Consider the following 16,231-nt stretch of genomic DNA (forward strand, 5'->3'; position numbering starts at 1 on the left):
AAATTTCTTAAAAAGCTGTAAATCAGACTAGAGTAGCTCTCGAACATAATCACAGAACTCACAATTAAAACAACATTTTAACGCCTGAAATGTGTTGCTTCGTCACATTTCCGGGCGCACGACTGGCAAAGGATCGACTGCTCCCATATTTGACCACTAGAGGCAGACAAAAACAGACTCAAAACGTGCAAATCAAAAACGCAACTCCGACTAAGCCAACGATGAAAAAAGTCGATACGTCTCCTTTAAATGTGCACAATCCATGTCACATTATCGAGGCGTTCTAACTTGAGCTCGACATCACAACTTCCCTGAGCTCGAAGACAGATCGGAGGATTAAACCTTGGCACATATGCGGGTGGAGGGTGTGTGTTCGGCGAGTGGCGTCTGGTGGCATTAGCGCAGTGGCGGAGACAAAGATGCATGTTTGTTTTTTGAGCCCACCATCCGAGCGAGCGAAGGGGGGATTAGGCCTGTCTGCAGCCACCGAGCCGGCGTCCCCGCTCCGCCACTAGACGCTCCGGCAAATCGGGAAGGAAGCTGCCGCCAAACAAACAGATGAAGTCAACAGAGAGATGCTTTTTTCCCCTCCTTGCGCCCGGCGAGATGTGACTGTAGCAGTGTTGACACTGGAGTTGACACCGCGTGACTGCTCCGCCGCGCATCCACAGCCGCTTTGACTCGCGGCGCAGAGGGGTTTTTGTCGGGGGGGGGGGGGGGGGGGGTCCTGACACGCCGCACTTGATCACGCCGCGGATAATGTTTGTCAGCGGCGGTGTCGCGGAGTCGACGGCGGGAAGAGGAGGTTGATTTCATGGTCGGGTCGTGTTGAGTGTGCCGCTCCGAGACGTTGGAAACTCTTTGCGCCCGAGTCGGGTAATCACCGGCCTTTTCCCGAGCGCGGGTGCGTTTGGCATTTCGGGAATATTTGCATCACCCATTATGTATCTATGGTCACGGATCTGATGCGGAATGCAACGTGAAGACAAAAAATCTAAATCAAACCAATTAGGAACGGATAAAATGTATTCTAAAATGGCTGTAAATTGAATTGTGAATACCAGCGATGCACACTGCCGTTCAGAAAGACACGGGTTAGACTGTGTGATTGCAGTATTAATCAACTGAATAATTAATGTTGAGTATTAAAAAGCACTATTCAAAAGTGATTGTTTAGAGTTTATGCAGATGACATCACAACAGTTTGCGTGTCGATGGTGAGTGAATGAGATTTTCTACTTTAAAAGCTGAAAACACATCTAAAATGTGAAAGAGCTGCTGCAGACTGAACAAATGTTTAGTTTCCCTGACATCATACAAAACAAAGTCAGTAGAAAACCAGATAAACAAACAGGAACACCACTTTGCTCACTTATCACTGATGCAGAATGTTTAATCACCTTTCCTTTCCTTAAATAATATGTTTCTGAATCCAGAGCGCTGCAAACAAACTAGTTCTCAAGTGGACTACAGTGGCTTTAAAGACGTTAGCAGTATTTAATAAGTTGGTTTGTGTAACATGAGCTTTCCAGTGCCACTCGTGTTGACTCGTGTCCTCAGCTGCAGATTGGCCTGTCCTGGAGGCGGAGAACAACTGCTTGGGCCCTGCTTGTTCCGCCTCTTCAGCACATGCACGGTTTTACATGGCAACCACACTTATTTATGTCTTGTTGATTATACTTTTTTACCTTCACAGCGCATAATTCAGACCCTGACAACAAGTAAAATACAGAAGTTGTTTTGAAATAACTGCTTCACAAGAAAGCCCAACAGTTGTGTCAAACACAAACATTTTTAAGTGTCTAAAAGTCGCCTTGACACAGTTTGGGTTAAAGTAGTTTCTTTTCTCTGCTGCTGTTTGGTTTCTGTACAAATGTCCTTAGTGATCAGGAGCTAAATTACATATATTTTAGAACATAAATTACTGACACTTTCAAAACTTCGGACGACTCATTGAACTAAAAGATAAGATAAGATATTCCTTTATTGTCCCACATGGGGAAATTTCATTGATGCAACGCAGGTAGATACAGAGGAAAAGGACAGATAACTTATAGGAAGTTTGAAAAACACTTTCAGTAGAAGATCTCCTATAAACAAAAACTCCCATAGACAAATAAATAAATACATAAATACAATTGCATGTGATCACGACAGTAATTGCACATATGACAGAATTGCACATGGTTAGGTCAGTATTGCACATGTTCAGGACTAACAGTGTTTGCTATAAAGTCTGACAGCAGCAGGAAGGAAAGACCTGTGAAAGCTTTCCTTCACACAGCGAGGGTGGATCAGTCTCTCACTGAAGCTGCTCTTCAGAGCGGACAGAGTGTCCTGCAGGGGGCGACACTCATGGTCCAGCATAGATGTGAATCTAGCCAGGACCCTCCTGTCCCCCACCTCCTGCACCGAGTCCAGAGCACAGCCCAGGACGGAGCTGGACTTCTTGATGACTCTGTCCAGCCTCTTCCTCTCCCTCTCTGTGATGCTGCTGCTCCAGCAGGCCACACCATACAGGAGGGCCGATGCCACCACAGAGTCGTAGAAGGTCTCCAGGAGTGGCCCTGTCACTCCAAAAGACCTGAGTCTCCTCAGGAGGTAGAGCCGACTCTGGCTCTTCCTGTACAGTGCGTCTGTGTTATGAGTCCAGTCCAGTTTGTGGTTCAGATGAACACCCAGGTACTTGTATGAGTCCACTCTCTCAATGTCCTGTCCCTGGATGTTCACTGGTGAGGGGGCAGTGGGGTGGCGTCTGTGGAAGTCCACCACCATCTCCTTGGTCTGCAGGTAAGATAAACATACGTAGAATTTTGTAAAAAAATTACCAAAATGTTATCCCAGAATAGCAAATTTTTTTGGTTTATAATTTCACTTCCTGTTTATAATTGATGACATCACACAATGAATACTCATCTAATGTTTCAATTTATTTTAATTTGACAAATAAACTAATATGAGAGCAGCTTTACATTGTTGAATTAATGTTTAGAGTCAAAAAAGTAGTTTTTTTTATGTAAATTATGCATTAACTGGAATGAGTGTCCCTAGTGTGATGTCACTTCCTGTTATTTTCTACATATTTTTCAAAATGTTCTCCACTAATACATGCTCAATTGACGTTAAACTATAATTTATACGTACAACAGGTATAAATACACCAAATAAAGTCAAAATTAGAAAAACATAAAAACCTGTCATACCCTTTAAGGTCGTGATGGTGATTAAAAGGCGTAATTTCGTCTCCTTGATTACACAGTGAAGTCACACTTTCTGAGCCGGGGTCAGCACACTAAAGAAAGTTTCCCACTAAACATTTATCCAGCTCTGCCTCAGTCTGCGATCGGGTTTGTATCAATTTCCAGATTTGCAATTTGATCCAATCTCGGAGGTGAGCGGCGACTGCAAGGTCAAATTCTTTTCAGGACACAATTTCGCTCTTTCTTTTCGGGGCCACATCCCTCAAATATATATATCCTGCCACCCACACCGTCGAGCTAAAGCGCCGGTTTTAACGGGAGTTCTCGGCGTCAAGCAGCTCTGCGGGCTGGAGTGAGGGAGTATCTGTATTCAGGTAATTACAGTTTGTGGGGCACCGGGGTCCTCTGTGATTACACATCAGCCTTGTAATGGATTCAACACTTATAGACGGAGAGAAAGAGAGAGAGAGCACCTACCCGTCGCTAAGGCAGGGGTGAGGCGGGGTGTAGCTAGGTATATCCGCAAGATGGATTACGCGGGGTTTGCCGAGTTCAACATTGACACAGATTCATCGTAAATCATTATGCCGGGGACCCGCAGTGATTTCTGCATTAGGAGCAGAAAATGGAGTTCAGCCAGTCAATGAGGGAGGGCATATTTCACATCAATCACCGGCGCGCTCCCGTGTTAGCCCAGCGCAAATCTCACTCACGCCGTCGCCAATGCGGTCCGATGGCCGCGGCGGCAATCAGGCAAGACGCCAACGGCGGTGGGTGCCACGTGCGGACGGAGGGGCGCGCGCTTTCGAATACGCACGGCTCTGGGCTAAAGTAGAAGCGCTGTTTCTTATTTGTAACGGTAAGTTCTGAAAGCAAAGAGCGGTTCACGGGCTGCGCGGTCGGGTCCCAAGCAAGTGAAACGATGACTTCTGCGCGCGAGAGGGTTTCTGTGACCGATTTACAGCCCGATTTGACTCTCCGAGAGTTCAGGGAGGCGTGGCCCAAGCGGCGGTTCTTAAAAGTACATATCAGACTTCAGAAAAGGTTTATTGCCAAGGAACACAATTCACAAACAGGAACGTGCTTTGGTGATTCGGTGCAGCATACGACATTGAACTAAACCTTCATTCATTCATTCATGTTCTACTGCTTCCCGTTCGGGGTCGCGGGTGACTGGAGCCTGTCCCAGAGACTTTGGGCCTTAGGCGGGGCACAGCCTGGACAGGGGCCAGCTCGTCGCAAGGTTAACACTTGAACAAAACAACTTATATAAAATAAAAAAGGCCATGCATTAAAGAAAAACGATTTAAATGTTCTATAGGATGAAAAATAGGATAGTGTAGGATGTTTGTGGTGGCACTGCTCATGTCTGTGGAATCAACGTGATTCTATTGTTGCTGTTGCAGCCAGACAAATGAAACCAACACACGTTAGTTTTATTCGTTCTAAACAAGTGCGAATCCAAACTTTTTTCACAAAGGCCGCTTTTTGAAACTTGTTCGGAGCAGAAGGCCACGAACAACCCGACAATGTTTAATTTGACAAAGTTATTAATTTACAATTTTATTTTTGGCATAGTTTCGATGCCTCCACACCTTTTATAAGACTTGTAACATTAATATTAGGTTAGTATAACATCAAAATGTTTGAATTTTTTTTCTAATTTTACAGAAATTTTACAAAATTACTACTTTTTGTTGTTTTGACCAACTTAGCAGGAAGCCGGAGGACCAACAAAAATGTGTCTGCGGGCCGCATTTGGCCCTCGGGCCGTAGTTTGGACATGCCTGCATTACGCAGTTCGATCCCGTGACACGAGTGTGTGGCTGTGCGTCATGTGAGTGTGAGACAAACAAGTGTTGCCAAATGTCTTCATGCCTGTGGTGAGCAAACTGTGTCACGTCTTAAAAGCACAGAGGATCAAAAATACTTCTTGACAGACAAAGTTTGAAGAACTATCGAGGGCAAAATATTGTCTAAGTAACAATTAAAATCTGAACATAAGAACACAACCTGGATTAGACCAAGGACTTTTCAACTTTTCATTCACTTTTTTGTACGTTTAACTGTATGAAAAACAATATGTATTTATGTGATAGAGACAGTGCATTTTAAATGAATATGTAACAGTTACAGTGTAAATATGACGAATTATAGATGGACAGAAAAGTGCTGAAACATGTCGTTAAATTGAATTGATTGAGGTTTAAGTATCAGACTAAGGAGAATAAACTATAAAATTAGGTGACGCAGAGACCATGGGCAGGTGATGCTGGGCAGGTGACGCAGAGACCCTTACAAACATGTGATTTCATAGTGGACAGTGATGGATGTTCTCTTCTTGTAAAAGGAAGAAACTAAATAAAAACAACTTTTAAAATTGTATTGAAAACAGATGCACAGTATATATATATATATATATATATATATATATATATATATATATATATATATATATATATATATACATACACTTACAGTAACAGTATGCAACTTTCATGGAGATAGACGCTGTGGATGATTATAGCCAAAGGAAGACCATTTCCATGGAAACAAGCAAGTACGAGTCAGGTTTGTGGAGATGCGAGCCTGATTGCAGTAAAGAATGCATGTTTACGTTTTTCAGTGCAATAAAAAGATCCAAAATGAAAAATGATAGATAAAGCTTCAACTACATTCTGCCGCGGGTAAATGCCATCCCCACGTGACGTCCCATGCATGCTACAAATGAATATGAACACACATCTCCAAGTGTAATAGTTAAAACACATGGGTTCTTTATGAGAAAGAGAGAGAGAGAGAGAGAGAGAGAGAGAGAGAGAGAGGCTGGAGCTTCACTGCAGGAATCCGGATATGATGAAAAAGTTTGAGAACTACAACTTTCCTCTGCAAACTGCCGCCACAGCGCGTCGAAGGCGTCGCGACGATCACTGTTGTTGTTTGTCAGCGCGTCAGCGGCGTTTCCAAGCGGCGCAGCGGCGCACGCCAAACTTCTAGAAGACTTTCTGGAGACGGGCGACTCTTTCACCTACTTTGCGTCTTTGTATCTTTTCTTTCTTTCCTTCCAAACGTTTCAGGCGCGCGTTGGAGGAAGGAAGGATGGAAATAATTCAGATTTGAAGCGAGGGAGTTGTCATGTTTGAAAGGTAAGTTCTATAAAAGTGTTATAAACAGTGCGTCCCGATGCGGCACTTCTTTCTTCTTCTTTTTTTTTGCACAAAGGGAAGCGAGGTGTGGGAACTGAAATCTGGACTGCATATGGAAACCCTCAGCACGTTTATGTAAAAAGCGAGTGAAGGGAAATTTCCACTAAGTTTTTACTGCGGCTCCACGTCACTTTGCGTGTGAATAAGCGGCTTCTTCTCCTCTCAGGGTCAGACGCGCTGCTGCTTTGTCTAAAACTCTATCAAACTCATGCTGACGCGTTGATTTTCTGTGTTTTTTGTATATATAGTGCAGACGGGTGAGGACGAGGAGGAACTGGTACTAAGCGTGTCCCCCCCCCCCCCCCGAGAGAGAGGACTGTCCCATGTCCAAGGAGAGCGCGCGTCCGCCGGATGGGCCAGCGGCGGGGCCGGGACAGGGCCCTGAGCCGGAGACGAGACCCCTGCTGTCCACTGCACACGGTGAGACCATTACACGCACCGGTCAGGAACAGAAACGTGCAGAAACTTGGTATTCCTACTCAAATGCACTGATTTTGTGAGTTACTATTGGTAAAAAGAGCATTTTCTATGGGGAAAACACAAAATAATACATAAAAGTAACATCAATGTTCACTGGGTGTTATCTTTTTCTTTTATAGTTACCAATTAGAGACATTTTTATAATTTATGGTTTTATTAGCAAACAGAACATTCATTATTTTACATCAGTGCTAGTACATGGAGAAATATGAACATTTATCAGGCTGTCTTCTGTTGTATAATGATGCTATACATGAATGCATATATTATATAGGTTGATATTCACAAAAATGAACAGGGTAATGGGTTTACATCAGAAATATTACACACAGGAGTTGGTATTCCTACTCAAACGCACTGATTTTGTGAGTTACTATTGGTAAAAGGGACAGTACAAATACAGTATGTACATTTTCTATGGGGAAAACACAAAATAATACATAAACGTAGCAACAATGTTCACTGGATGTTTGTGTTATAGCTGCAAATTAGAGACATTTTTATCATTTAGGGTTTTATTAGCAAAAATTAAAGCATTCATTATTTTACATCAGTGCTAGTGTTATTAGCAAAATGCATGGAAAATATGAACATTTATCAGGCTGTCTTCTGCTGTATAATGATGCTATACATGAATGCATATATTATATAGGTTGCTATTCACTCAAATGAACAGGGTAATGGGTTTACATCAGAAATATTACACACAGGAGTTGGTTTTCCTACTCAAATGTACAGGTTTGTGAGTTACTACTGGTAAAAAGAAACAGTACAGACACAGTATGTTCACTTTCCATGGGGAAAACACAAATTAATATGTATAAGTAGGAACTGTTTACTGTTTAGTTAAAGAAGCTGCAGATTCAAGTCGTAACTGGAATCAGAAAGTATGGTGAGGCGCCAGGACGGGGCTGTGTACTTGTGTTCTTGTGTACTTGTGTACTTGTGTACTTGTGTTCTTGTGTACTTGTGTACTTGTATACTTGTGTACTGGCAGAAAACGCTGTGTCATCGGACTTGGGCTCACACACTCCAAAACTCTTCATTTATTTATATTTTTCTGCTCACGTCACAGATTAGCACAAGATGATTTGAAAGCTACACAAGCGATTTTAAACTGCAAATAACTAAACGTGACGCTTTGTAGTTTAGCCTTCTCAATTATATACATATATATTTGGCATTATTTCAATAACGATATTCAGACTGCGCCAACTTTTACCTGTAAACGTCTCGATTGAGGTTTATGCATCACGCCAAACACCGTAAAATGAACCTCAAAATGGCCGAAATATCAGTTTAACTTATTATTTGGAGGATTACACTAGCTAGCAGTCTCTTTTTCAGGTTGTTTTTAATCGTTTTTTACTAAATACGATGCGCTCGATACCTCAAAAACAACAATCGTGTTAATATCCATTTTTCAATAGTCTTCACTGTATCTCTCGTTGGTAAATGCGCCCTAATGTCGAGAGCTGCTCGTGTTTTTGCTTTGTTCCCCGCTTCTTCCGTCCGGATAAACGCTCTGATGACTATTAACAGCAACCACAGCCAATTATACTTTTTTAATTAACTTCCCAGTTGCCCCTCAGATTATCACATGTGGCATAAGCTTATATTCCACACCCTTTTCCCCATTTTTTTCTTCAAACAAGCAACGGACCGTTAACAATCCTATTTATACCGAGCGTCATTACGGCACTGTCAAAAAATAGCAAAGTAGGACAAAGTAAGCAATCAGCGCGGCTGCCGGAGTGCCAATGGATTTTCAGTGGCCCTTCAAAGGCGCTCGTGTCGTTAAGACGGTCCCTCCGATGCTCTCCGGGGGCACGAGGATGTTTCTGAGGAGAGAGCGGTTTATTTCTAAGTGAAAAACACCGCGATGCGACTCGGGGGAGAGTGCCGTATCCGACCAGGGTCCCGACGTTCCCGCTGGCCGTCCCGTCGACCGCTCACCGACGCGACGTGCACCACTTTGGGGCGAGAGGCCGGCGAGGTGACAAGATGCCGGGTGTTGGTGTGAAAATCAGCTAGTTTTGTGATCGAAGGATTGTTAAGTTGTGTGTACATGGGTTCCAGAGCGTGTTATGAACTGGGAAAAGTTGTTTTATGACTGAAATTGAACAGTAATTCTGTGAAAATTGCGTGGAAATTGCATGTATTTGATGAAAACATTAAATTTGTCCATAAATGTGCTACACCAAGTCCACAAACAGCTTCAGTTCAGCTTCAACTAAACTCAAATGTGGTAAACAGCTTTTCATTACGTGACTTTTGCGTGCCAAACAATAATCGATTCATCAAAAAAATAAACACTAGACTAGTTGATTTAGAAAAATGTGTTAGTTGCAGCCTAAAATCCGTAAAACTAATTTAATTCAACCTACTCTGTTGCTGTCATATTGAAATTGATTAAGGTTTTGTGGGGTTACTTGTTTTGTTTTGTTTGATTAATTTACCTTTTATTTTAGGGCTGAAAAAGATTATTGAGAAAAAAATATTGAGAACGTCTAATCTGGACTGTAAACAGACTCCAAAACCTGCTGTTTATGATGAAGCAAGAATGACATCTTAATGACTCAAAAACATTTAGTGTTTGCAGTGGAAAAATTATTAGTCTTTAAGTTGTTACGTGTCAAGTTTTGTCCGTGTCTCATATTCAGGGGCTTTTTGCAAAGATAAATAAATTTACTGAAAACATATTTTTTACAGGAAAATATGTTCTTTCATTTTAGTTTCAGCCTCACGCGTTTTCTTTGCTCCGAAAACAGAATATGAAGTTTATGACAAAGCACTAACCCTAACCCTAACCCTAACCCTAACCCATTATTTATTATTATTATTAGATTTAGTCAAAGCCTCAACATCCACAGCCCTTTCTCAATCTAAACAACAAATCAATCAGAAGAAGAATCAGCGAAATGCTCATTAGCTGCAGCCCTATTTTACTTAATCGTGAGAGTCCCAATGAGATTAAAACCTGTTTTTCAAGGGAGTCCTGGCCATGATACCACAAAGTTCAACAACACACAAACAAAAACTGAAATAACGTGAACAAAATGAACAAAAAACTTTGCTCCTTGTTGAGTTTTGTCCTGTTGAAATGGTCCAAGGATTCTGGACTTTTCACCACAGCTGAGCACATCCCAAACACAGCATTCTGGGAGAAAAAAAACACAAAAAAGAATGACATGTCGCTTTCAGAGGAGTGCGACTCAAGTTCGGCTGAGTCATAGCTAAATGTTATTTCAAAGGGATAAGTTTAAGCAGGAATTTGGCACGAAACGGTGAATAAAACGACCGGCTGAACAAAGCGCTACTGTCGAATAACCAAAAAAGAGTGTTATTTTGAGGCGGACGCCGTACGGAGATGAGTGGAAGTGTCTCTCCTGCTTTTTGCGCAGCTATCAGGCTACAGCTTTGCTCACTAACTTTTTCCAATGCACATGAATGCCGCCTTTATGGCAGTAAAAAAAAAAAAAAAAAGAAGGGAGCTTGGCAGGTAGAGCACACCCGGGAGCGAGCGCGAGGAGAGAAAATGAGATCCAGATTCTGGCAGGCCTTTACCTGAACAGCCCGGGCCTCGTACTGTGCATTGTACTGTGTGTCAGACTGTTGAACAAACACATGAAACGCCACCAAAGCATCTCGCAGTCGCTCGGGGGGGAAATCATTGTCTTATCAAAGTTTGAGTTGACTATGTTGCAAATGTAACAGATTTTCACCCTCTAAAATCTTAGTGAAGTCTTGTTTTAAACTGTTTTCAGCTGTCCAAAGATACTCCTCACGTTCTCACATATTCTGAACATTATAGAAGTGATGTAGAAGCCCTTTTCTCAACTTTCAGAGGACAGAGCGAGTCAGGGGAAAGCTAACAACAACTAGCATGTTAACAACAACTAGCATGCCAACAATAACTAGTATGCTAACAACAACTAGCATGCCAACAACAACTAGCATGCTAACAACAACTAGCATGTTAACAACAACTAGCATGCCAACAACAACTAGCATGCTAACAACAACTAGCATGTTAACAACAACTAGCATGCCAACAATAACTAGTATGCTAACAACAACTAGCATGCCAACAACAACTAGCATGCTAACAACAACTAGCATGTTAACAACAACTAGCATGCCAACAACAACTAGCATGCCAACAATAACTAGTATGCTAACAACAACTAGCATGCCAACAACAACTAGCATGCTAACAACAACTAGCATGTTAACAACAACTAGCATGCCAACAACAACTAGCATGCTAACAACAACTAGCATGTTAACAACAACTAGCATGCCAACAATAACTAGTATGCTAACAACAACTAGCATGCCAACAACAACTAGCATGCTAACAACAACTAGCATGTTAACAACAACTAGCATGCCAACAACAACTAGCATGCCAACAATAACTAGTATGCTAACAACAACTAGCATGCCAACAACAACTAGCATGCTAACAACAACTAGCATGTTAACAACAACTAGCATGCCAACAACAACTAGCATGCTAACAACAACTAGCATGTTAACAACAACTAGCATGCTAACAACAACTAGCATGTTAACAACAACTAGCATGCCAACAACAACTAGCATGCTAACAACAACTAGCATGTTAACAATAACTAGCATGCCAACAATAACTAGTATGCTAACAACAACTAGCATGCCAACAACAACTAGCATGCTAACAACAACTAGCATGTTAACAACAACTAGCATGCCAACAACAACTAGCATGCTAACAACAACTAGCATGCCAATAACAACTAGCATGCTAACAACAACTAGCATGTTAACAATAACTAGCATGCCAACAATAACTAGTATGCTAACAACAACTAGCATGTTAACAACAACTAGCATGCCAACAACAACTAGCATGTTAACAACAACTAGCATGCCAACAACAACTAGCACGTTAACAACAACTAGGATGCTAACAACAACTAGCATGTTAACAACAACTAGCTTGCCAACAATAGCTAGTATGCTAACAACAACTAGCATGCCAACAACAACTAGCATGCTAACAACAACTAGCATGCTAACAACAACTAGTATGCTAACAACAACTAGAATGCCAACAACTAGTGTGCTAACAACAACTAGCATGCCAACAACAACTAGCATGCTAACAACAACTAGCATGTTAACAACAACTAGAATGCTAACAACAACTAGCATATTAACAACAACTAGGATGCTAACAACAACTAGCATGTTAACAACAACTAGCATGCCAACAATAACTAGTATGCCAACAACAACTAGTATGCTAACAACAACTAGCATGCTAAAAACGCACTTCCTGGAGATTATTAGGTTAATCGACAATTGTGATGATTTAGGTCACAATGTAATCAGAAGTACTAAAACATTATAATTGTGACTCTTTTCGAACAATAAGTCAGTTTTTCATTGTTAAAATATAAAGTATATATATATATATTTTTATTTTTAAATCTGGCTGTTTTGTCACATTTACAAACAAACGCCTTATTAACTATAATGGGCCCTTTTAACAAAACCGACTGGGCACTTCCTGTTGCCTTAAAACTGCGGCGCTCCACTTCCTGTTACATTCATTCCTTATGGGGAATTAGCAGAGTCTCGCTAAAATAAATAATTATTAATTAACACAACGCAAAGAGCGAGTTACAGATGGATAATCACAAGCAGCATGTTAATACTTCCACTGAATACTTCACCTGGAGATCTATATGTTTATAAAAGTAAGTGGTTTTGTCGCTAAGCTAATGCTAACATACAATGAATCTAATCAAAACTGTTAAAACAACTCCACAAGCTGAACTAACCTGTTTACAAAAACACTTTTATCAAGTTTGTCTGTTTTAAATTTATGTTAATGTATGTTACTCGCTCTCCGCCGTGAGATCTATTTTTATTTATTTGAGCGTGACTCGGCTAATTCCCACAGAGAATGAGCGCAAAAAGAAGTGAAGATCTGGACTTTTTAACCGCAACTGGAACTCGCCCATTGTGAAAAGCGCTACGTTTGGCGTGTATTTTGAGCGTACTTTAATCCTCCGCTGACATATAAGAAGTACAAACACGAAACTCTTTGTGTGGTTTTGTTGCTCATATCTAAATGTTCATGTTTATAAGACGTTTGGCTAATTGTCGACAATCGCGTGTGACCCTAGATGTTTCCGACATCGACTCAACTGGAAGAAGCCCGTCGTCACGGAAACCACTCTCAGAAGGTCATGTGACGGAGGAAAGGACCAATCACCGCGAGCCCATTAGAAGTAAGTTTAACAACCTGGGAAAACTGTGGGATTTCTGTGTTTTTTTACAGTAAGCAAACCACTACGGGCCGTTAAAACGTAGCGGGAGTGGTTACTGAGTACTACTACTACTTCTACTACTACTACTACTTCTACTACTACTTCTACTACTACTACTACTACTACTACTACTACCGAGTCATGTAGCGATTGACAAAGTGTGCAAGGTGTGTATTTGGGATTAGGAGCTTCTAATTTCAGCTTCCTTTTAACATTTTCCAGCTGTCGTGGTGCGTGTTGTCACACGAGAACACGCAAAGGACAGGCTGAGTTTACAGTTTAAAAAAAGACATCAACATGTTTTTGCCTTTCCTGTTAAATGGATGACTCATTAACCTAAAAAGATAAATATATTTAGAATTTTGTTATATATGTTTTGAATTGTGTTAAATATCTTTTGAGTTTTATTAAAAAGTATTCAAATATTATCACAGAATTGCAGATTTTTTAGGTCTTTAATTTTACTTCCTGGTTAGGATTGATGACATCACACCAGGAAATCACCCAGCAAACACTCGGCAAAAACTCGTCTAATGTCACAATTTCTTTAATTTGACAAATACAAAAAAATGAGTGTGACTTTATTCTGTTGAATTAATGTTAAGAAGGTCAAAAAAGTTGTTATTTTGTGTAAATTATGCATACAGTGTCCCTAGTGTGACGTCACTTCCTGTCATTTTCTACAGATTTTTCAACGTTTTATCCACAAATAACTGCTCGATTGGGGTAAAACTATAATTTATATGTACAACTGGTATAAATACGCAAGATAAAGTATAGAAACCTGTCATGGGCACTTTAAGGCCGATAATTGGGCCTATACTTGTTCACTCCTGTTCTACTAAACCTTTGATGATACTTTTTATTGCTATAGGCGACGTGCAATCTTGGCTTCTCTTGTGTTTTGGTTCGGCAAGAGAAATCTCCAATGAAACGGTTGTGAAAAAACACCTCGAAATGTTCGCAAAGAAAAGGACATTAGTTTCTTTATGTTTCTTTAAATGGAGACGAGTAAATATAAGTAAAACGCTGCATTACCATATTTTACAGACTCTAAGTAGCACCTTTTTTCATAGTTTGTCATACTCCGGAGCGACTTATATGTGATATTATTTGTTATTTTCACACTGACAACCACAAGAGGGCGCTCTAGGCTCTAAGCGACACAGACGAAGAATCAGCACTTCCTCTACCTCTGGAGTTTGTGGAGTTGTTTAGAAGTGACACAGAGGAAGAAGAATTCAATGGATTTAGTGATTTGGGGTAAAACTGATGCTTTGGTAAACTTGTTAGCATGTTCTTTATGCTATAGTTATCTGAATAACTGTTCATATGTTACGTTAACATACCAGACACTTACCACAGTTCTGTCTGTGCCTCATGTAGCTGAAGGTGTTAGCGTTAGCATACGTACACCTATTCACCATGTTCTCTCATCTGTTATTATTTTAAATTGCGTTTCAAGTTTAAAAGTCTGTTCTTGGTCTTGGATTTCATCAAATACATTTCCCCAAAAAATCCAACTTATACTCCAGTGCGACTTATATATGTTTTTTTCTTCTTTATGGAGCATTTTCTGGCTGGTGCGACTTATAGCGCGGAAAATACGGTACATTGATATTTTGCACTACGTTTTTATGCTTCTGTTGCTCCATAAAAGGGTTAAACGACTCGCTCCAAACAGCAGCTGATTGCTTCCATCAGTTTGTGGATTGCGTTTGAACTTGACGCAACAACTGCTTTTTGTTTGTTTCTCTGTTGTTAACTTTTCCAGACGGCGTTTCTTTCCTGGCTCTCCGTCGGTTTTGAAAGCCTCGCCAGTGGCTTGTTTACTGAACGACGATTTGGTTGCTAAAATGAAGCGTGCGTGTTTGAGGACGTCCCCCCCGTGGCTCCGCAGGTGTTTCTTCCGGAGGCGCGTCTTGTCTTTCATGCGAGCAGATACGGGCCTCCGCGATGACAGTTTTGTGTTGTTATTGATGTCGCCCGTCGCCGTTTACGCACACTTTTCCTGCTTCTATCGTTCGGCGGCGTCTGAGGGATTTATGATGATACAGAGATACGGAAGCTCGTGAAATATTCAACAAACCTAAGTGTAAAAGTGTGGCGTTTATTTTTGTGAGATTAAGTGGTATGAGGTGTAAGAGAAAATTGAATACGACTTGTGAAAACCGGCTGCAATGGCTGGTATTATGGATGTGCAATTACCGTATTTTCTGCACTATAAGGCGCACTTAAAAGCCTTTAATTTTCTCAAAAAACGACAGTGCGCCTTATATATGGATTAATTCTGGTTGTGCTTACTGACCTCAAGACAATTTTGTGTGGTACACGTTTTGTTTCACTTATTGCGCCTTATATATGAAAAATTTTCGAAAATATACCATTCATTGACAGTGCGCCTTATAGTGCGGAAAATACGTTAATCAAGAGCTCTAATCTTCAATGATAAACTTGGGATCTTTGCTCAGAAAAAGCATGTGGTTTGGTGTAGGTTAGTTTGTATTTTTATTTTTAATGGCAGTTTTTAAAAGTATGTCTTATTTATAATCAGGAAATGAACTCTGAAAGCCATTTTATTTGTTGTTGATAAGAGAAAATGAAATAGAATTGAAAATCGTGACTGATCAATAGGAAAAAACAAATATTATTGTTACTATTGGTGTTATATTTTGACATCCCTGACTGATATTTACTCTCCCTGTTAAAAAAGTAAAAAAAAGAAATTGAACACATTTTATTTTAATAGCTTAATGGACTTTATGGACACGTCTTGTCTTAAAATTGTTGAGCTCTTGTTTGTCTTGTACCCGATTTTGTTTTTCTCCAAAATCTGCGTTTCCCCAGTACAATACAGATATATTGTAAAAGCAGCTTCCAGGGTCAAAATGAGCCCGCAGTGCGCTGTCTGCACCTGATTACACAGCAATTTTACTTTCCGAAACCCAGGAAGTGTGCTGTTAGCAAGCTAGTTGTTATTTTCTAGCTTATCCGTGACAACATACGGCTTTTGAAAGTTGTG

General features: G+C 40.7%; 1 protein-coding gene across 1 annotated transcript in view; it reads left to right on the forward strand.

The window, feature by feature from the left end:
• Positions 1–6,058: 6,058 nt before the first annotated feature.
• Positions 6,059–16,231, forward strand: part of mdfic (MyoD family inhibitor domain containing) — a 43,956-nt gene continuing 33,783 nt past the window's right edge. The window contains exons 1-3 of the mRNA XM_072454850.1: positions 6,059–6,346; positions 6,655–6,826; positions 13,066–13,170. Of these exons, the coding sequence (XP_072310951.1) occupies positions 6,730–6,826; positions 13,066–13,170 (202 nt within the window). The 5' untranslated portion in view covers positions 6,059–6,346; positions 6,655–6,729. The remainder of the gene's footprint in view (positions 6,347–6,654; positions 6,827–13,065; positions 13,171–16,231) is intronic.

This window comes from Eucyclogobius newberryi, unplaced genomic scaffold (genome assembly GCF_026437365.1).
Source record: "Eucyclogobius newberryi isolate DKJ021-1_F unplaced genomic scaffold, fEucNew1.0.hap1 SCAF_2, whole genome shotgun sequence".
Taxonomy (NCBI): domain Eukaryota; kingdom Metazoa; phylum Chordata; class Actinopteri; order Gobiiformes; family Gobiidae; genus Eucyclogobius; species Eucyclogobius newberryi.